The sequence below is a fragment of the Nyctereutes procyonoides genome, unplaced genomic scaffold (assembly GCF_905146905.1).
Source record: "Nyctereutes procyonoides isolate TBG_1078 unplaced genomic scaffold, NYPRO_anot_genome, whole genome shotgun sequence".
NCBI classification, from domain to species: domain Eukaryota; kingdom Metazoa; phylum Chordata; class Mammalia; order Carnivora; family Canidae; genus Nyctereutes; species Nyctereutes procyonoides.
Window position 1 is genome coordinate 82,417,331 of NW_026575146.1, and position 22,414 is coordinate 82,439,744.

The 22,414-nt window shown below is 37.2% G+C and overlaps 1 protein-coding gene across 6 annotated transcripts in view; it reads left to right on the forward strand.

Annotated features, from left to right (window-relative positions):
* Positions 1-22,414, forward strand: part of ZNF567 (zinc finger protein 567) — a 28,499-nt gene that overhangs the window by 1,429 nt on the left and 4,656 nt on the right. For 4 of the 6 annotated variants that reach the window (XM_055310647.1, XM_055310650.1, XM_055310649.1 and 1 more), the window contains exons 3-6: positions 36-362; positions 1,928-2,001; positions 20,411-20,537; positions 20,796-20,882. In XM_055310647.1, coding sequence (XP_055166622.1) covers positions 1,993-2,001; positions 20,411-20,537; positions 20,796-20,882 — 223 coding nt within the window. In that variant the 5' untranslated portion in view covers positions 36-362; positions 1,928-1,992. Of the gene's footprint in view, positions 1-35; positions 363-1,927; positions 2,002-20,410; positions 20,538-20,795; positions 20,883-22,414 lie in introns of those variants that run through there. The other 2 variants (XM_055310646.1, XM_055310651.1) reach the window with 2 other exon arrangements.

A 22,414-nucleotide genomic window follows, 5' to 3' on the forward strand; every position in this document is an offset into this window, starting at 1 on the left:
CAACCTCAATTTTGTCTCCTCTTTAACCCCTCTAGGTGGGTAGTCTCTAGCTGGAATGGATTGGGAGCTGGAAAACAGGAGACAAGTCAGGGACAAGAAGAGGCTAACATGATTGGTACCATTATAATTTAGTGTAAGTCATGTCTTAACGTTCTGAGAGAACCCACTGCTGGGAACTTCCAGATACACTTCCCTTCTCATGGGTACAGCCACTTCTCCAGCTGTCTCCTCAGTGTTTCCTCTGGGCATGCAGTAGTCCACCTGCTCTGGTGGGTCTTGTCTCTCCAGTGAGTCCTCTTGGACAAGAGGATCCAAGCCAACCCAGGCAGGCTCCATCCATGGGTTGCCCATCTAGAGCTCAGGTGAGAATTAACCCCCTCAGTCACTTTGCCCTCTTACATACTGGAAATATGTACATTTTCCCCAAAATTCTCATACCACTTTGGTTCCCAGTGACATCAGCATCTCAGGGGCCCATTGTTATAAGAAAACACCCACTTTTCTCTCCCCAGAAAACTATACCCTATAAATAATTTTTACTCTCTTAGACATTTCCTTCTCTCAGCCTTTTGAAGTAGAGGTTAAATTAATAGTAGCAAAACCTAAAAAAAAAACAAAACCCTTCCTTTTTTTTTTTTTTTTTAAGACTTTATTTTAGAATGACAGACGCTTAGAAGCTTGTTTTGCTCACAATCTTTGGGACATCTGCTGAGACTGAGAGAAAAATTTTAAGTTACCATGCTATTAAAAGCAATACAACAATTAGAAAACTCAGAAGTTTGTTGGAAAAAAACATTGACAAATCAATAGGCTTCATATGTGTGCTTGTGTGTATATATATGTATCAGAAAACTATGGAAAATGACCAGGGGCCATCGAAAATATGAGATACAAAGGATTTTGTAGCCTGTGAAAAAAGAATGTTTCTAAGGGACTCAAAAAGTAAGACTTGAATAAAAGAACAGGAAGACACAAAGTGATAAAGTGTCAACTCCCTAACATTTCATGCAGTCCCATTAAAATTCAGTAAAATTTTTGAACTTTCTGAAGTTCTTAGGAGAAAATGAACAAGCCAAAAATTCTAAAAGAAATAAACAGGGAAGTAGCCCTAACCTGATACTAAAATGTGTTTTAAAACTGTAATGACTGCAGAGTCATCGAGACAATCAAATGAACAGATCATTAAACCTAAAATAAAAAATCCAGATCTACTCAAATATATAAAGGAAATAAAGATGGCAGTTTTGATGAAGAGAGGAAGTAATAGGTTATTGAACACCTGACAGTACTAAATCAAATGGTTAATAATATAAGTTGTTTTTGCATAGGAAAAACACGTTAAATGAGAAACCATAAAAAATTAAGTGAATATAATATTTCCTTCCTTTAAAAAAGATCTAATAACCAATCTAGAAAATAAAAATATGATAGAGAAGTGAAAGAATTATAAGAGGTCATTTACAGATAAACTAAGGATATTTTTTAAACTTCTGAAAAGAATCTTATTTTCTGTCATAATATGAAAAATAAAACCTAGAACTACAATTTTCTACCTATTGGATAGGCCAGCATCAAGGAGATTATATTAGTAGCATTTGTCAGGGCATGAGGTGATAAGTATTCACATATACTTCTGGTGATAGTATAAAAGAACATTATGGTGAGCAGCTTGGAGGTAAGCTGCTAAGAGAGAAAGGAGGGGAACTTCTCCAAAATCTAACCTGTTGCCCAAGAGCCTATTTCTCTGGATTTGGGGATAAGGATGTCTAGGTCATTCTCTCCCCAAGATTATGTGGAATATGCAGAGTGGTCAAGGACCAAAGCAAGGGAAATGGAAGCAATTTCAATTGAGTCTTAAGTTGTAAGAGAGCTGTAAGGCATGTATAGTGTCATGTGGCTTCTTTTCATCTTGGCTTTGCCTTCATAGGAACTGCCTCTTTTCCAAAGAGGAACCCAAAGGAAGACTGGTCACCTCTTGCATATCTCAAAACCATGGCACAGGTGAGGTGATGGTTTCTCTCTCCAAAATTGTGGTTTTGTTTTGTTTTGTTTTGTTTTGTTTTGTTTTTTTAAAGGATATTTGAGCATTTGCCTTTCTTGTACTAAATCCTCCTGCCTATCTTCCCCTTCAGGGAAGTGGTACTCATTTCTTCCCTTATTGGCCAGATAAGCCTTTTCCTTCCACAGACTACTCCTTCTAATTTTAGCTAGTGTTCACATGTTAAATGGTTATATCATTGAACATCTTTCTCAGTCTTCTCCTAGGAGCAGAGCTGGGACAAAAAAATGCATTTCCTCGAATGAGAGCATATTACTTCATGAACTTGTCTTGTTTAGATAAAAACAGTCAAGATGGAGATGGAACTGATAGATTGCTTTTAGTAAGTGGCAAAGAATCTTGTCTTGAGGCTTTGAGAATAGAGCTATGCTGGGCAAATTGTACAAAGAACTGAGAATCTTGCTTTTCTCCTGTCTGATTCTTCAATTTTGCTCATAGCTGCTAACAGTTCCTGAAAATCTGTGGCCTGCCAGTAACATTCCTCTGTTATGCTAATGGTGTTCCTATGTTTAAATTTCTTATAATTTTATATTTGAGTGCAGGGGAAGTAAATGAATATGCTTAGATGACCATATTGAATTACAAGTGTAACTCTTTAAATATTCTGCCCTTGATTTCAAAGATGTTACTCTCTTGGTTTTCAGAAAATTCATCTTTAGCGGCATCTGGATGTCTCAGTTGGTTAAGTGTCTGACTCTTGGTGTCAGCTCAGGTCATGATCTCAGGGTTATGGGATTGAGCCCCTCTTCTGAGTCAGCTATTCTCTCTCCCTCTCCCTCTATGCCTTCCCTCCACTCATGCGCACATGCTCTCACTCTCTCTCTCTCTCTAAATATTTTTTAAAAAAGAAAAAATTCATCTTTATATCTTGACCTCTTAAATGCTAGCATCCTCCAGATTCTTTATTTGTTCTCTTCTCTTTACAGTCTCCTATTGCTATTCACAATCTACCACTATTCGAATGATGCCCACATAATTTTTAACCTAAACCTCTGTCAAAACCATATTCAGAAAAAAAAAAAAAAAACATATTCAGTCTCCAACTATGTATCACCACCTGCATGTTCCACAGATACTTCATGCCCAAGATTTATCTCATTATCTCCTGCCCATCCTATTCTTCCTGGTTTTGTTTTCAATCTGCTTTGACCCTTGTCCCATACCCACCTGCTAATACAGCTGTCTTCAGTTAAATAAATGTTTCTCTTCCACTGCACAATTTAGTGGTTAATCTTATTCCTTATAAAATAGTTCTTTCATCCCCACTGATTTCTTTGAGTACCTCTTTCATATCATGGTCACTTGTCCCATTTAACACCTTTGCTCCTTTTCCAGTCCTCCAAGTGCTCACCCCAATTCTCACTGAGGGATCTTTGTGTTCTGTGTTTTTCTGTCTAACCCTGTGCGTGTGTGTGTGTGTGTGTTAAAATATACATAATATAAAATTTCACCATTTTAGCCATTGTTAAGTTTATAGTTTAGTCCCATTAAGTACGTTCACAATGTTGTGTAACAGTACCACTATGTATTTCCATAATTTTTTCATCATCCCAGACCGAAACTCTGTACTTACATTAACCAATGAACTGTTATCTTCTACTTTTTACAGCATCAGACCTAAAGCACATTAGAAGAATGTGTAAAGACAGCCCATTAGGGGAGCAGAAAATGTCAAAATGCTTATTAACAGTTTAAAATCAAGACTGTCATCATTAATAATAATATGATTTTCTAATTCATGAATATGATGTATATCTCTTTTTATTTAGAACTTTAAATTCAGTAAGTTTTATTGTTTTCAGTGTACAGTCTTGCACATTTTGATATATTAATCCCTAGGTATTTATTTTTGTATGTTATTGTAAATGCTATTCATTTTTATTTCAAATTCTCACTGTTTATTGCTGATACACGAAAATGCAGTTGATTTTTTTATATTGACTAACAGTCTTTCTAAAGTCACTTTCTAAGTTTTTTTTTGTATATTATGTAGGATTTTCTACATAAATAGTCATATGTGAATGATGACTGTTTTCCTTCTTGCTTTTCAATGTTATTTATTTACTACATTATCTAGAACCTTTAGTACAATATTGAATAAGATGTACTTTTTTAGCCTTTTGATGTTTGTACAATCTGTAGCAATGCCCCTCTTTCATTTCTGTTATTGGTAATTTGTGTCTTGTTCTTTTCCTTAGTCAGTTGGCCAGAGGTTTATCAATTACATTGATCATTTCAAAGTACCAGCTTTTGGTTTTATTGGTTTATTCCATTGTTTTTTTCTCCTCTAATACTTTGGGTTTAATTAAATCATGTTCTAGTTTTGCAGATGGAAATTTCTATTACTAACATGAGACCTTTTTTCTGATAGAAGCATTTAATGCTATAAATTTCCCTCTAAGTACTGTTTAAATAGTCTTCAAGAAATTTGAACATGTTGTATTTTCATTTTGATTCAGCTGAAAATATTTTCTAATTTCTCTTGTGATTTCTTTTTTGACCTATTGGTTGTTTAGAAGAAATGTATTTAATTTCCAAATATTGGAGATTTTCCAGGTAGCTTTCTGTTGTTGATTTCTAGTTTAATTCTTTTGCAGTCAGGGAACATACTCTATATAATTTCAGTCTTCTTAAGTTTATGGAGCTTTTTTTAAAAAAATATTTTATTTATTCATGAGAGACACAGAGAGAGGCAGAGACATAGGCAGAGAGAGAAGCAGGTTCCATGCAGGGAGCCCGATGTGGGATTCAGTCCTGGGACTCCAGGATCATGCCCTGGGCCGAAGGCAGGCGCCCAGCTGCTGAGCCACCCCGGCGTCCCAATGGAGCCTTTTTTTTGTGGCAGGATTATAGTTTAAGTTGATGACTGTTCCATGTGCACGTGTAAAGAATATTTATTCTGGTGTTACTAGTTAAAGTATTCTCAATAATCAGGTCAAATTGCTTGATTATGATGGTAAAAATTTCAGTTTCCTTACTGATTTCCAGTCTTGACTGAGAGGAAAGTTGAAATCTTCAATTATGATTTTGGTTTTGTCTATTTTTCCTTTTCTGTTCTATCAGTTTTTGCTTAATGTATTTTGAAGTTCTGTTTTTAAGTACATTCACTTTTATTTTTATTTTTTTAATATACTTTTAAAGATTTTATTTATTTGTTCATGATAGACACGGGGGGGGGGGGAGGCAGAGACACAGGCAGAGGGAGAAGCAGGCCCCATGCAGGGAGCCCGATGTGGGACTCGGTCCCAGGACTCCAGGATAACACCCTGGGCCAAAGGCAGGGGCTAAACTGCTGAGCTACCCAGGGATCCCCTGCATTCACTTTTAGAATTGTTACATTCTCTCATGAATTGACCCACTCTTTCTTTTTTTTTTTTAAGATTTATTTATTTATCCATAAGACACAGAGAGAGAGAGAGAGAGAGAGAGAGAGAGAGAGAGAGAGGCAGAGACACAGGCAAAGGGAGAAGCAGGCTCTATGCAGGGAGCCTGACATGGGACTCGATCCCAGGTCTCTGGGATCATGCCCTGGACTGAAGGCGGCACTAAGCAGCAGAGCCACCCGGGCTGCCCGACCCACTCTTTTATTATGAAATGCCTCATTTAATCCCTAATAATATTCTTTGTTCTGAAACCTATATTGTTTGATATTATAGCCATTTTGGCTTCCTTATGAGTAGCAGTTATACAGTGTAAATGTTTTCCCTCCTTTTAAAAAAAAGATTTATTTATTTTAGAGAGAGAACGTGAGCAGGGGGAAGGGCAGATGGAGGGAGAGAATCTTCAAGCAAACTCCCCACTGACTGCAGAGCCTGATGCAGGGTTCAATTCCAGAACCCTTAGATCATAACCTACGCCAAAACCAAGAGTTGGATGCTGAACCTACTGAGCTGCCTAGGCACCCCTCCATGCTCTTTACTTTAACTTTCCTGTGTTTTCACATTTTTAGTGAGCTCCTTTTTCAAAGATTTTATTTATTTATTTATTTGTTTGTTTGTTTGAGAGAGAGAGAGAGAGAGAGTACGAGCAGGGGGAGGAGCAGAGGGAGAGGGACAAACAGACTCAATGCTGAGACCAGAGCCTGATGTCAGCCTCAGTCTCATGACCCTGGGACCATGAACTGAGCTGAAACCAAGAATTGAATGCTTAACTAAGCCACCCAGGTGCCCCTATAATCAGTTTCTTACAGATAGTATATAATTTGTTCTTACTTTTTTCTCTAGTCTGATCCTACTTTTTAATTGGAGTAAAAACTCCAATTTAGTCCATTTTCATTTAATGTGATTATTGGTAAGTTTAGTTTAAATACACCATATTGTCATTTTTTCCATTTCTCCCTATTGTTATTTTACTGTTATTGTTCCTTTTTCTATTCTTATTTTCTTTTGGATTGGGAAATTTTTTTATGATTCAATTTTTTTTCTCTAATAGTCACATATTACAAGTACTTTTTTGGTCTTTTTGATTTTTTGGTGGTTATTCTAGGCCAAGGATTAGCAAACTATTGCTTGAGGACTAAATCAGGCACGCCACCTGGTTTTGTAAATAAAGTTTGGAAAGCTTATGTTGCTTTCTCTTCAATTTTACTCCTCTTTCCTTCTTTGGTGTCTAATCTGTTGTACTCCCATCCATTGTTTTTTTCATGTTATATATTTTTCTTCTCCAGAAGTTCTTTTTGATCCTTTTTTATATCTCCATTTTCTCTCATATTCATCTTCTACATTCTTGAGCTTATGGAGCATGTTTAAAATATCTGCTTTAACATCCTTATTTATAAAATCTATCCTCTGTTTCTGGTTTCGTTTTGTTTTGTTTTCCTTCTGAATATAGGTCCTATTTTCCTGCTTCTTTACATGCCTGGAATTTTTTTAAAAATTATTTATTTATTCATGAGAGACACACAGAGAGAGGCAGAGATATGGGCAGAGGGAGAAGCAGGCTCCTCACAGGGAACCCGATGTGGGACTTGATCCCCAACCCAGGATCACGAGCTGAGCCAATGGCAGATGCTTAACCGCTGACCCACCCTGGTGTCCTATACCTGGAATTTTTATACTTGAATTTTCAAATTGCTGAATGCTGTATTTTGTTACATTCCTTTAGAGAGTTGAGTTACTTCAGATCGTGACCCTTTTGAGGGTTAATCTTTTGTCACTGTAGAGCAGCATTTAGTCTAGGGCCAGTTTAGTCCCTAATTACTAAGGTTAACAATTGATAGTTTACAGCCAAATCTAGCCTACTGCCTGTTTTTGTAAATAAAATCGTATTGGAACACAGCTATACTAATTTTTTTTTCATATTGTCTATGATTACTTTTACACTACAACCATAGAGTAGTGTAACAGAGACCATATGGCCCACAGGTCTGGCCCTTACACAGAAACCTTGCCAACTCCTGCTCTGCCCAAAGTCTGTGTATTATCAGCTCCCTCTGTTCTGGCTAGTGAGAATACAGACCATTCTCATACCTATTTGAGCTCTGGGAATTGTTCACCATATTACTTTCTTTTTCTTTACCCAACTCCACAGTTTTACTCCCATGGATTTTGCAGACTAGTATTCAGTCATAGATTCAAGGGAATCATTCTGCAGATGTCTGGAGTGGTCTTGGTATATGCGTATGTCTGTGTGTCTGTCTCTGTCTCTGCTGTTCTCTACTCTTAATTATTTTGCCTGGTAGTTCTAGCCATCTTAGACCCTCCGAACTCTGATCTGTTTCTACAACTCAGGGATACTGTTGGGCTCTGTGTATTCTCTCCAAGTTCCTGACCTAGAAACTGTTTTTAGGTGGTAGGCTGGGGCAGTTATAGAGCTTACTTTGCTTCCCTTTTTGCAGGATCACTGTTTTGTCCTGTCAGTTATGCAGTACTTAAAAACAGATGTTTAATATATTTTTGTAATCTTTTAGTTGTTTATGGTAGAGGAGAATTTCTTATAGCAGCTAATTCCCATGGGAATGATAGTGTGAAGTATTGGTTTGTTTTATTGGACAGTTAATTTAGCTCAACTCAAACCTCAGACTTCTGACTCTCTAATTGATTGGTGGCAGCTTGAATCCCTGCTTTATTTATTTTATGTTTAACCAGGGTGCTTGGATTCTGGCCCACTCATGCCTAATTCAGTTATTAGCCAAGGATATGAACAAAGTTTTTTTCAAACTCCTTGGGGCTCCCTTCTGGCTTTCCTTTCTGTGGGATTTCCCTACTTCCTTTCTAGATGCTGCTGTTGCCCTAAACTCTGTCTTTTGGTTATTCAAGCCAGTAAGACCATGGGTTTCCACCTCAATTTTATTTGCCACTCACAATCTCTTCTTGGGACTTGCCCTCAGGCTACAAGTTGTATAAATTGGCAGTTCTCCCTTTGCTCTTCTGTCCTTCCAAATGTAAACCCTCCTCTCCAGTTTCTGTTTGGCTCACTTTGCAGTGCAAAGTGTATACACTATATATATGTGTATGTAAATGTATACACTGTATATATACGTATGTAAGTGTATATGCTATATATCTATGTATGTATATATGTATATATATATATATATATATTTATAAAAGATTTTATTTATTTATTTGAGAGAGAGTGTGTGTACAAGTGGGGGAGAGGGAGAACCAGACTTCCCGCTGAGCAGGGAGCCTGATGCAGGGTTCTATCCCAGAACTCTGGGATAATGACCTAAGCCGCAGCTGCTTAACCAACTGAGCCACCCAGGAGCCCCTATGTATTTTTTTAATCTGGAGTTTATAGTTGTTATCTACAGTAACAGTCGAATAAGACGTATTCTGCCATTCTTGAAGCAGAACCCCAAACCCACTCTCACTTTTTAATTAATTTTATTGCAGTGTAGTTTATATACAATAAAAGCACACATTTAAGTATAGAGTACATGAGCTTTGGAACTTAACTTGTAGTGAGAGAGTCAAAAAAGAAAACTAATCCAGGGGCACTTGAGTGGCTCAGGGGTTGAGTGTCTGTCTGCCTTTGGCTCAGGTCATGATCCTGGGGTCCTGGGATCGAGTTCCGCATCAGGCTCCCTGCAGGGAGTCTGCTCTCTCCCTCTGCCTATGTCTCTGCTTCTTTCTGTGTCTCTCATGAATAAATAAATAAAATCACAAAAATAAATAATTTATATAATATCAGACTTAAGATTTTTTTTAAGATTTTATTTATTTGAAAGAGCACACACAAGCAGGGTGGGAGAGACCAAGGGAGAGGGAGAAGCAGGCTTCTTTTCAGCAGGGAGACTGACAGGGGGCTGGATCACAGGACCCCGAGATCATGACCTGAGCTGAAAGCTGATGCTTAACCAGCTGAGTCACCTAAGCACCCCATGGTTTTTTCCCTTGTACTTTTTGCTTTCTTTTTTTTTTTATTTATTTATTTATGATAGTCACAGAGAGAGAGAGAGAGAGAGGCAGAGACACAGGCAGAGGGAGAAGCAGGCTCCATGCACCAGGAGCCCAATGTGGGACTCGATCCCGGGTTTCCAGGATCGCGCCCTGGGCCAAAGGCAGGCGCCAAACCGCTGCGCCACCCAGGGATCCCCCCCTCGTACTTTTTGATGGCTACATTTGTAGCCATGCTATTTGTTCTCAATGTTCCTATGAACATTTGCCTAGAAGTCTGTTGGACTATATTTTCATTTCTTTGGGATAAATAGCTAGATGTGGAATCAGTGGGTTATATGAAAAACATACGTTTAATTATTATAAGAAACTGCCAAATTTATGGAGAGTGGTTGTGCCATTTTACAATCCCACAATGTATAAGACTTAGAGTAGTTCCATATCCTCACCAACACTTGGTATGGTCACTTTTTATTTTTAGTTATCCTTGAGAGTGTGCAATGGTATTTCATTATTTTAATTTTCATTTTCCTAGTGTAAGTAAAAATAGCATTTTTTATTTTGCTTAGTTGATGTTTATGTAGTCTTCTGAACCTGTTAAGAACTTTTGCCAATTTTTAATACGTTGATTTCTTATTTTTATGCTGTGAGAGTTCTTTATATATTCTAGACAGAAATCTTTTGTCAGATAAAGGTACTGTGAATTATCGTTTACCAGTCTGTGTTTCAATTTTTTATTTTCTTAAAGGTCTCTTTCAGAGCTGGTTTGTTTTTTGTTTTTTTTTTTTTTAATTTTTTTTCTAATATTTTATTTCTTTATTCATGAGAGACACAGAGAGAGAGGCAGAGACATAGGCAGAGGGAGAAGCAGGCTCCATGCAGAAAGCCCGATGCAGACCTCGATCCCGGGACTGCAGGATCACGCCCTGAGCCGAAAGCAGATGCTTAACCATTGAGCCACCCAGGTGTCTCAGAACTGAAGTTTTTTTTTTAATTTTAACAAAATCCAGTCCATCGGGTTTTTTAATTTTATGATGCGTGCTTTTTGTGTCTTAAGAGTCTTGGCACACTCCATGGTTGTGCATATTTTATTTTTTTGTTTACTATATGAGTATTATGGTTTTATTTATTTTTTTTTTTAAGATTTTACTTGTTTATTCATGAGAGACACACAGAAAGAGGCGGAGACACGGGCAGAGAGAGAAGCAGAGAGCCCGAGTAGGACTCGATTCCAGGACTCTAGGATCACACCGTGAGCTGAAGGCAGACACTTAACCACTGAGCCACCCAGGAGTCCCAAGTATTATGGTTTTAGATTTTCTCTTTCTTTTTTTTTTAAGTGAATGATCTATTTCAATATAATTCTTTCGTATGCTATAAGAGTTGAGGTTCCTTTTTAAATTTTTTTAAATGAATATTCAGTTTTTCCAGAGTAGTGAAAAGAAATCCCTTCTCTACCGAATTATCCTGGAACCTCTGTTAACAGTTAATCATACATGTATGTGTAGGAGTCTTTCCATAGTCTGTTTTATTGATCTGTATTTTTACCCTTTCACCAAGATACATGGTCTTGATTATTCTGTTAGGTCACAAAATCCGGTACTGTGAATCTTCCAACACTGACTTTTTAAAACTTGTTTAGATGCTAGGTATTTTACATTTCCAGGTAAATTTTAAAATCAACTTACCAATCTCTAAATCAGTCTACTAAGAGGTACCCGGGTAACTCCGTCAGTTAATCGTTCAACTCTTGGTTTTGGCTCAGGTCGTGATCTCATGGGTGATGAGATCAAGCCCTGCATCGGGCTCACATTTAGCAGGGATTATCTCTGACTCTTCCCCCATTTGCATGCTCATACAATTGCATGACCTCTCTCTCTCAAATAAATAAATAAATAAATAAATAAATAAATAAATAAATAAAATCTTTAAAAAATAAAAACATGTGTTATGAGATTATTATTTAAAGTGGTACTGTAAGTGGCACCTGGCTGGCTTAGTTAATGGAACATGTGACTCTTGACCTCAGGGTTGTGAGTTTGAGGTGCACATTGGTATAGCCATACTTAAAATCTTTAAGGGGCACCTTGGTGGCTCAGTTGGTTAAAGCATCTGCCTTCAGCTCAGGTCATGATCTCAGGGTCCTGGGATCAAGCCCCACATTAGGCTTTCTGCTCAGCAGAGTCTGCTCCTCACTCTTCCTCTGCCCCTCCCCTCCTCACTCATGCTCTCTCTCTCTCTCCTCTCTAATAAATTCTTTAAAAACAATAAAATCTTTTTTTTAAAAATGGTGCTCCACTAATATGGAATGAGTTAGATTGTTGTCAGTATTCTTTAGAGATTCTAAATCTGTCCATATTTTCATCCCTTTTGATCTAGTTCTTTCATTTACTGACAGATATTATCATCAACAATGTTTTGGACTTGTTTAAGTCTCATGTTACTTTTGTCAATTTTTGCCTAATGTATTTTGAAACTTTTGTTATTTAAGTACATATACATTTGTAATTGTTTCATTTTTCTGGTATATTTACTTTTGTATCATAAAATGCCCCTCTGTAATCCTCAACTTTCTAGTGTTTGTGTGTAATTTTCCATCCATAACTTTCAGCCTATTTTGTCTACAATATTTAAAATATCTCTCTTATAGACAGTTATATTTGAGTCTTGCTTTTTCGTGCATTCTAATAATCCTGGCCATTTTATTGGAGTATTTAGTCCATTTATATGTAATAAAATTAGAGGTATATGGATATAGGGCTACCATTTTGCTGTTTGTTTTCCAAATGCCTAACCTGTTTTAAGTTTTTATTTAAATTCTTACTAGTTAACATATAATGGAATATTGGTTTCAAGAGTAGAATTTAGTGACTTATCACGTAAATATAACCAATGCTTATCACAACATGTGCCCTCCTTAATACCCATCACCCATTTAGCCCATCCCCCACTGACTTCCCCTCCAGCAACCCTGTTTGTTCTCTATAACTAAGACTCTATGATTTACCCTCCACTCTTTTTCTTTTTTTCCTTTCTCCTATGTTCATCTGTTTTGTTTCTTAAATTCCACATGAGTGAAATCATATGGTATTTGTTTTTCTCTGACTTATTTAGCTTAGTATAATACACTCTAGTTCCTCTGTGTCATTGTGAATGGCAAGAAATATTCCATTATACACACACACACACACCACATGTGTGTTACATATAAACACACCACATCTTTATCCATGCATCAGTTGATGGACGTCTGGATTCTTTCCATAATTTGGCTATTGTTGAAAATACTGCTATAAACATCAGAGTGCATGTACCCCTTTGAATCTGTATTTTCATTAGTGCATTAGCCTTAGTAGTGCATTTGCTGGGTCTTAGAGTAGTTCTATTTTTAGTTTTTTGAGAAACCTCCATACTCTTTTTTTTTTTTTTTTTTTTTTTTTTTATGATAGTCACAGAGAAAGAGGCAGAGACATAGGCAGAGGGAGAAACAGGCTCATGCACCAGGAGCCTGACGTGGGACTCGATCCCGGGTCTCCAGGATCGCACCCTGGGTCAAAGGCAGGCGCTAAACTGCTGCGCCACCCAGGGATCCCCATCCATACTCTTTTCCATAGTGGCTCCACCAGTTTGCATTCCTACCAACAGTAAGAGAGTTCCCTTTTCTCTGCATCCTCACCAACATCATTGTTTAATGTGTTGTTAATTTTAGCCATTTTGACAGGCATGAGGCAGTATCCTATCATGGTTTTGATTTGTATTTCCCTCATGAGTGATGTTGAGCATCTTCTCATGTGTCTGTTAGCCATCTGGACATCTTCTTTGGAAAAATGTCTCTTCATGTCTTCTACCCATTTCTTAACTGGATTATTTGTTTTTTGGGGGTTTTGAGTTTGATAAATTCTTTACAGTTTTTGTAAACTATCCCTATGTCAGGTATGCCATTTGCAAATATTTTCTCCCATTCTGTCCATTTCCTTTTAGTTTTGTTAATTGTTTCTTTCACTGTGCAGAAGCTTTTTATCTTGATGAAGTCTCAATAGTTCATTTTTGCTTTTGTTTCCCTTTCCTTTGGAGACTTGTCAAGTAAGGTTGCTATGGCTGATGTCAAAGAGGTTTCTGCCTGTGTTTTCCTCTAGGATTTTGATGGTTTCCTTCTCACCACAAAATGGTCTTTAATCCATTTTGAATTTACTTTTGTGTATGGTGTAAGAAAGTGATCCAGTTTCATTCTTTCGCATGTTGCTATCCAGTTTTCCCAACACACTGTTGAAGAGACTGTCTTTTTCCCATGGGACATTCTTTCCTGCTTTGTTGAAGATTCGTTGGCCATAGAGTTGAAGGTCTACTTCTGAGTTCTTTATTCTGTTCCATTGATATTGTGACAGTACCATACTATCTTGATGACTACAGCTTTGCCATATAACTTGAAATCTGGAATTGTGATGCCTCCAGCTTTGTTTTTCTTTTTCAAGATTGCTTTGGCCATCTGGGGTCTCTTGTGGTTCCCTACAAATTTTAGGATTGTTTATTCTAGCTCTGTGAAAAATGCTGGTGGTATTTTGATAGGGATCGCATTAAATGTGTAGTTTTGGATAATAAAGGCATTTTAACAGTATTCTTCCATTTCTCTATGTCATCTTCAATTTCTTTCATAAGTGTTCTATAATTTTCAGAGTACAGATCTCTTACTCTGGTTAGGTTTATTCTTAGGTATCTTTTGGTTGTTGGTGCAACTGTAAATGGGATTTGATTTCCTGATTTTTCTTTCTGCTGCTTCATTATTGGTACGACAATTTCTTCATGATGATTTTGTATCCTACGACTTTGCTGAATTCATATATGAGTCTTTTAGGTTTTCTACCTAGAGTATCATGTTGTCTGTAAATAGTGAAAGTTTGGCTTCTTCCTTGCTAATTTAGTTGCCTTTTATTTCTTTTTGTTGTCTGATTGCTGAGGCTAGGACTTCCAGTACTATGTTAAATAACAATGGTGAGAGTAGACATCCCTGTCTTGTTGCTGACCTTAGAGGAAAAACTCTCAGTTTTTTCCCCATTGTGGATGATACTAGCTGTGGGTGTTTTGTATTTGGTCTTTTTTGATGTTCCATCTATCCCTCTTTTGTTGAGGGTTTTTTGTTTTGTTTTGTTTTGTTTTGTCAAGAATGGATACTGTATTTTGTCAAATGCTTTTTCTGCATCTTTTGACAGGATCATGTGGTTCTTATCCTTTCTTTTATTAACGGTGTCATGTTGATTGATTTGCAATACTGAACCACTCTTGCAGCCCAGGAATAAATCCCACTTGATCGTGATGAATAATCCTTTTAACGTACTGTTGGATTTGGTTTGCTAGTATCTTGTTGAGAATTTTTGTGTCCATGTTCATCAAGGATATTGGCATAGGGGGCACCTGGGTGGCTGACTGGTTGAGCATCTGCCTTTGGCTCCGGTTATGATCCTGCGATCCTTAGATCGAGTCCCACATCGGGATCTCCTCGGAGAGCCTGCTTATCCCTCTGCCCATGTCTCTGTGTCTCTGCCTCTCTCTGTGTCTTTCATGAATAAATAAATGAAATCTTAAAAAAAAAAAAAAAAGGATATTGGCCTATATTTCTCCTTTTTAGTGGGGTGTTTGTCTGGTTTTGGAATGAAGGTAATGCTGGCCTTGTAGAATAAGTTTAGAAGTTTTCATTCCAGTACTATTTTTTGGAACAGTTTGAGAAAAATAGGTATTAACTCTTCTTTAAATGTTTGGTAGAGGGATCCCTGGGTGGCGCAGCGGTTTGGCGCCTGCCTTTGGCCCAGGGCGCGATCCTGGAGACCCGGGATCGAATCCCACGTCGGGCTCCCGGTGCATGGAGCCTGCTTCTCCCTCTGCCTGTGTCTCTGCCTCTCTCTCTCTCTGTGTGTGACTATCATAAATAAATTTTAAAAAATAAATAAATAAAATAAATAAATGTTTGGTAGAATTCCCCTGGGAAGCCATCTGGCCCTGGACTTTTGTTTTTTGGAAGATTTTTGATTACTGATTCAATTTCTTTACTGGTTATGGGTCTGTTCAAAATTTCTATTCTTATTTCAGTTTTGGTAGTTTATATGTTTATAGGAATTTACCCATTTCTTCCAGATTGCCTAGTTTTTTTGGCATGTAATTTTTAATAATGTTCTCTTATAATTGTTTGTATTTCTTTGGTGTTGGTTGTGATCTCTCCTCTTTTATTGGTAATTTTATTGATGAGTCTTCTCTTTTCTTTTTGATAAGTCTGGCTAGGTGTTTATCAGTTTTATTAATTCTTTCAAAGAACCAGCTCCTAGTTTCATTGATCTACTCTGAGGTTTTTTTGTCTATCATTTATTTCTGCTCTAATCTTTATTATTTCCTTTCTTCTGCTGGCTTTAGGCTTTATTTCCTGTTCTTTTCTAGCTCCTTTAGGTGTAAGATAAGGTTGTGTATTTGAGAGTTTTGCTTCTTGAGATAGGCCTGTACTGCTATGCACTTCCCACTTAAAACCACTTTTGCTGTGCACTTCCCGCTTAAGACCACTTTTGCTGCATCCCAAAGGTTTCACTTTCATTTGTTTCCATGTGTCTGTTTTATTTTTAATTTCTTTAGTTTCCTTGTTAACCCATTCATTCTTTAATAGGATATTCTTTAACCTCCGTGTATTTATGGTCTTCCCAAATTTTTTCTTGTGGTTGACTTCAAGTTTCATAGTGTTGTAGTCAGAAAATATGCACGGTATGTTCTCAGTTATTTTGTTCTTGTTGAACCTGGATATGTGACTCAGTATGTATGTGGTCTATTCTGGATAATGTTCCATGTGCACTGGGAAAAATGTATTTTGCTTTAGGATGAAATGTTCTGAATATATCTGTTAAGTCCATCTGGTTTAGTGTGTCATTCAAAGCCATTGTTTCCTTGTTGATCCTCTGCCTAGATGATCTCTCTATTGCTGTAAGTCATCTTAGAAATCTCCTACTATTACTGTATTTTTATCAGTGAATTTCTTTATGTTTGTTATTAATTGATTTATATATTTGGGTGCTCCCAAATTGGGAACATAAATATTTACACTTGTTAGATCTTGTTGGATAGGCCTCTTTATTATGAGATAATGCCTTCTTCATCTCCTGTTACAATCTTTGGTTTAAAATCTAGTTTACCTGGCAGCCCCGGTGGCACAGCAGTTTGGTGCCGCCTGCAACCCCGGGGTGTGATCCTGGAGACCTGGGATCGAGTCCCACGTCGGGCTCCCTGCATGGAGCCTGCTTCTCCCTCTCCGTCTGCCTGTGTTTCTGCCCCTCTCTCTCTGAGTCTATGAATAAATAAATAAAAATTTTTAAAAAAAATAAAAAATAAAATAAAAAAATAAAATAAAATCTAGTTTACCTGAGGGGCATCTGGGTGGCTCAGTGGTTGAGCATCTGCCTTTGGCTCAGGTTGTGATCCTGGGGTCCTGGGATCGAGTCCCGCCATCAGGCTCGTGTGAGGAGCCTGATTTCCCTCTGCCTGTGTCTCTGCCTCTCTCTCTCTCTCATGAATAAATAAATTAAATATTTTTTAAAAAGATCGAGTTTACCTGAAAAATGGCTACTCTAACTTTCTTTTGATGTCCATTAGCATGATAAATGGTTCTACATTCCCTCACTTTCAATCTATAGGTATCTTTAACTAACCTGTTTTTTAATCATTTTAAATATATTTTAAGGCAGTTTTAGGTTCATGGCAAAATTGTATAGAAAGTACAGAGTTTTAGAGTGCACGGCTGGCTCAGTCCATGGAGCATGTGACTCTTAATCCAAGATTGGGGTCAAGCCCCATATTAGGGATAGACTACTTAAAAGTAAAATCTTAAAAAAAAAAAGGGGGGGGGGGACCTGGGTGGCTCAGTGGTTGAGCGCCTGCCTTTAGGCCAGGGCGTGATCCTGGGGTCCTGGCATCGAGTCCTGCATCAGGCTTCCTGCAGGGAGCCTGCTTCTCCCTCTGCCTATGTCTGTCTCTCTCGCTGTGTCTCTCATGGATAAATAAATAAAATCTAAAAAAAAAAAAGTAGAGTTTCCATTTACTCCCCACACATGAGTAACCTCCCCATTATCAACATCCTGCAACAAAATGGTACATTCGTTAGTGAACCTATATTATTAATACATCATTACCTCCTAAAGTCTGTAGTTTACATTAAGGTTCACTCTTGGTCTTATATATTCAGTGGATTTTGACAAATATATAGTGATATGTCCGCCATTATAGTATTAGAATAGTTTCATTGCTCTAAAAAATCCTCTGTGCTATACCTATTTATCACACCCCCCCTTTTTTTTTAACTGTCTCCATAGTTTTGCCTTTCCAGAATGTCACATAGTTGGAATTATACAGCCTTTTGTAATTGACTTCTTATGTGCATTTCAGGTTCCTCCTAACCTGCTTTTAAAAAAAAAAAAAAGTGGCGCAGCGGTTTAGCGCCTGCCTTTGGCCCAGGGCGCGATCCTGGAGACCCGGGATCGAATCCCACGTCGGGCTCCCGGTGCATGGAGCCTGCTTCTCCCTCTGCCTGTGTCTCTGCCTCTCTCTCTCTCTCTCTCTCTCTCTGTGACTATCATAAATAAATAAAAATTAAAAAAAAAAGAAAATATAAAAAAAATAAAATAAAAAATAAGATTTTTTTTTTTTAATTTTAGGGAAGGCAAGGGTGGTAGAGAGGGAGAGAATCTCAAATGGACTCCCCACTTGATCCCACAACCCTGAGATCATGACCTAAGCTGAAATCAAGAGTCAGATGCTTAACTGAGACAGGCACCCCAAGCTGTTTTTATTCATCTGTTTTTATATTCATTGTATTTTGTGTCAATCAAATACATTTTAATAGTTAATTTTCATTCATGTATTGACTTTTTAGGTATATCTTTTTCCATGCCCAGGTTTTTCATTACTTCTTTGAACACATTGAGAATAACTGCTTTGAAGCCTTTTTGGTGGGTTTTTTTTTTTTTTTTTTTGGCACAACAACATTGGGGCCCATTAGGGATTACTTTCTATACCTGGCCTTTTCTTAATATAGGCCATATTCCCCTTCCTCTTCTTTTGTTTTGCTTGTATGTTTAGTAATTTTTGTTAGAAACCTGGATATCATGAATAATATAGTAATCTGAATCTGTTATGTCTTTTTTTCTGAGGATTATTGGGTTTTTGTTCTATCAGACAACTAACTTGCTTGACATCGAACTTTAATTCTGCCCTCACCTCCAAGTGTAAAGCAGCTAATATATCAGCTCAGTTCTTTAAGCTTCCCCCTGCTGCTTTTGACCTTAGCCTCCTTGGGGAAAGGATGTAGGTTTTCCTTTTGTTCATGTAGTTTAGCTCTTTATTAAGGAATTAGTAAGTGTTTACACTTATATTTTAGGGCGTACTTTCTGTAGGTCTCTTTCTTCCAGTGTTTCACCACTTATATTTCTTGCTGCAACTTCTGACACCTCCATCCAGTAAGGTTTCAGTTTTCTTGTGCTTGAGCTATGAGCAGGTTATGTAATACTATTTATCAAAAATGCAGAAATCTCAGAATCTCACTAAGTGTAGTGAAGTTTTTCAAAACTCCTTTTTGTCTGCTTTTTCCCAAGTCCTCTGTGATTTCTCCAACAATTGCTTAGTTTAACTCTCACCCAGGAGTTTTTGAAGCATTTATACTCAGATTTTGGTTCTCATCCTTTCTGTAGTTCTCTCACTTCAAGAATTTATTTCCAGGAGTGCCTTGGTAGCTCAGTCAGCCAGGCATTCCTTGATCTCAGTTCAAGTGTTGATTTCAGGTTGTTTTGTTTTTAAGATTTTATTTATTCATGAGAGACACACACACAGAGAGAGGCAGAGACACAGACAGAGGGAGAAGCAGGCTCGATCTCGGGTTTCCAGAATCAGGCCCTGGACTGAAGGCGGCGCTAAACCACTGAGCCACCCAGGCTGCCCTGATTTCAGGGTTTTAAACTTTTTTTTTTTTTTAATTTTTATTTATTTATGACAGTCACACAGATAGAGAGAGGCAGAGACACAAGCAGAGGGAGAAGCAGGCTCCATGCACCGGGAGCCCGACGTGGGATTCCATCCTGGGTCTCCAGGATCGCGCCCTGGGCCAAAGGCTGGCGCCAAACCACTGCACCACCCAGGGATCCCCAGGGTTTTAAATTCAAGCTCTGTGTTGGGCTCCACACACTGGGCATGGAGCTTACTTTAGAAATAAATTTTTTAAAAAAAGAATTTATTTCTAAATCTTTAGCTCATCTGCCACCTCTCAATTCTGCCTCAAGAGCTGTGGGATTGCTGGTACCTTTATGCAAAAAAAGTCATGAATTGAACAGTTCTTACTCATTGTGGTTGCTGTCCATTAAAAATAAATTCTCCTTCAATTTTTGCGTGCTTTGTTTTCCAGTGCCATCTGTCATTATTATTGTGTTCAGATGTATGTATTGTGTTAATTATAAATAATTATTATCTGAGGGATCATTTTCTTGACCAATTCACTATATTCTTTTTGGATGCCAGAAGTTGTTCCCACGCATTTTAAAACCATATTCTCCCTGCATAACACATTAATCTTGACAGGGAAGAATTTTGCTTCCTTAATTGTGCTGGCCTTGTAATATACTGCATCTTGTATATTCTTCTGTTGTAGTACCTGTAACACCTTCTAGCAGGTTTATGTTTATACATACTTTCTTGAAGGTATGTGTTCCTTGCTTTGAGGCTATGCAGGAATAGTGTTTTGTATATCTTGGAACTCCAGTAAACTAATGCAGTTTGGGGGTACACAGTGGCTTTATGTAAATATTTTTAGAATTAATTATTAAATAAATTAAGTGATAGGTACTTCTACTTTCACTTTTGTTTCCCTTATATATGTAAATCACAAAACAAAAATGATTGGCTTTCTTTATATTCATATGAATGCCCCAAAGGAACAGGATCAAAAGTAGTCTATAATACCTAGTCAGCTTATTCTGATCATAGTTCCAATCCATTGCAGGCATCAGTGTCATTCAAAGATGTAACTGTGGACTTCACTCAGGAGGAGTGGCAACACCTGGATCCTGCTCAGAAGACTCTCTACATGGATGTGATGTTGGAAAACTATTGCCATCTCATCTCTGTGGGTAAGAAAAACTCCCTTCAAAACTTTCAGTAGTATACATTTCTTTTCAGAGTGCCTGAATTATGCCTTGAAGTTAAGGCTTAGGAGGTGATGAATTATTTGTTAACAGAAAGGATAGTTGTGTACTTTACCTAGAGCAGAGTGTTAAGTTTACTCTTACGTGAAGAAATATCTTAATTTGTGGTATTGAAAATATACTTTACTAATTTTTCAAAAATATCAAAGCCTAAGCAACTTAATCCACATTTTTCTTGATCAGGGTGTCACATGACCAAACCTGATGTGATTCTCAAGTTAGAACGAGGAGAAGAACCATGGACATCATTTACAGGTCATACCTGCTTAGGTGAGTTTCTGACTCTTTAGGTGGATGAAATCTAGTGGAGAATAAATTTTAAAATGGTCATATGATGAGTGGCACCTTTGAAATATTTTATCTTTTTAAAGGCTTCTAACCTTTGAAATGGTCATCATGCCTACAAAAACTTAAACTTTTAAATATCACTCTCCTGATATATTCTTTTCTAGTTTGCTTGATGTTATCAAAGATAGTTGCCACTCTTAATCAGAATTTACTATAAGCCTTTCTTCTTTCAGATCTTTTTTCTTGATTTGTGTCTTTTTCTAGCCTTCTCAGTCTCTTATCTTCTTGCCATTGTATATATTTCTTTTAGGGATTCTTAACTCTATTTTTAAAGAAGAGAATATTCTTGGTTAATATTTTTCTTCTCGGTTACTTTCCATTTTTTTTCTTTTTCTTTCTTTCTATTACCTCAGATTTTTTTTCTGTGCTAAGTCTAATAAGCTCCCCTTCTCACCACAAATCTAACCGCTAATTTTAAAACTCACTGGTCTTGGTCCAGATTGATATTTCCACAGTTATCATTTTCTTCCAGCAAACTTTTGTGGTTCATTTTATATGGCTGATCATCGTTCCTGAAATCAACCCTTGGTGTGGGTAAAACATTAACTTATTCTTATCCTGATTCCTTTAGTGATTATTTCCAACTTAGTCTGTTTTCTTCATTACTGGCCATATTGTCTGGAACAATACCTGGCATGTAATAGTTACTAATACATATATTTTTTTAATGTATATTGTTTCCCTAAACTCTCAGTCTTATTTCTCTGATTTGACCTTAAGGGATCTACCTTTAAATTACAGTAATCTCATCTATTCTACGGACTGAAGCTCTTTATGTAGATGTCTCTAACACAACATACTCAGCATATTTCTCCCACCTTCACTATAGTACTTCAGGAGTTCTGCACACTAACATTTCACCTATTTTGTGATAATATATTAGAAATGAAAGTCAAGGGATGCCTGCATGGCTCAGTGGTTGAGCATCTGCTTTTGGCTCAGGTCGTAATCCCAGGGTCCTGGGATTGAGTCCTGCAACAGGCTCCCTGCGAGGAGCCTGCTTCACCCTCTGCCTATGTCTCTCCATGTCTCTATGTGTCTCTCATGAGTAAATAAATAAAATCTTAAAAAAAAAAAAAAAGGAAATGAAAGTCATGAACTTCCCTAGCTTTTAAATTCTTCCCCATTGTTTATTTTCAAATTATATTATTTCTACCATATGGTAGCAGCTTTTTCTATCTCTGTCATCTCTTGTGAATCTCTTCACAATTTGTATTATGTTTTTCAGCCTGTGAGATAAATTTATGTCTTCCCATATTTTCGTTTTTCACTGATGTCATTCAAAATGATGTTACCTTATTTCATGTCTTGACTACAATAACATTTGGCTTTGATGTAATTTTGTCCTCTTTCAATTTATTGTTCCCTATTATTTATTATATGAAATTGAAATTCTTAATTCAAGGACTACTAAAATAAGCCTTCATCCTGTCTTTTCAACTTTATTTCTCTCC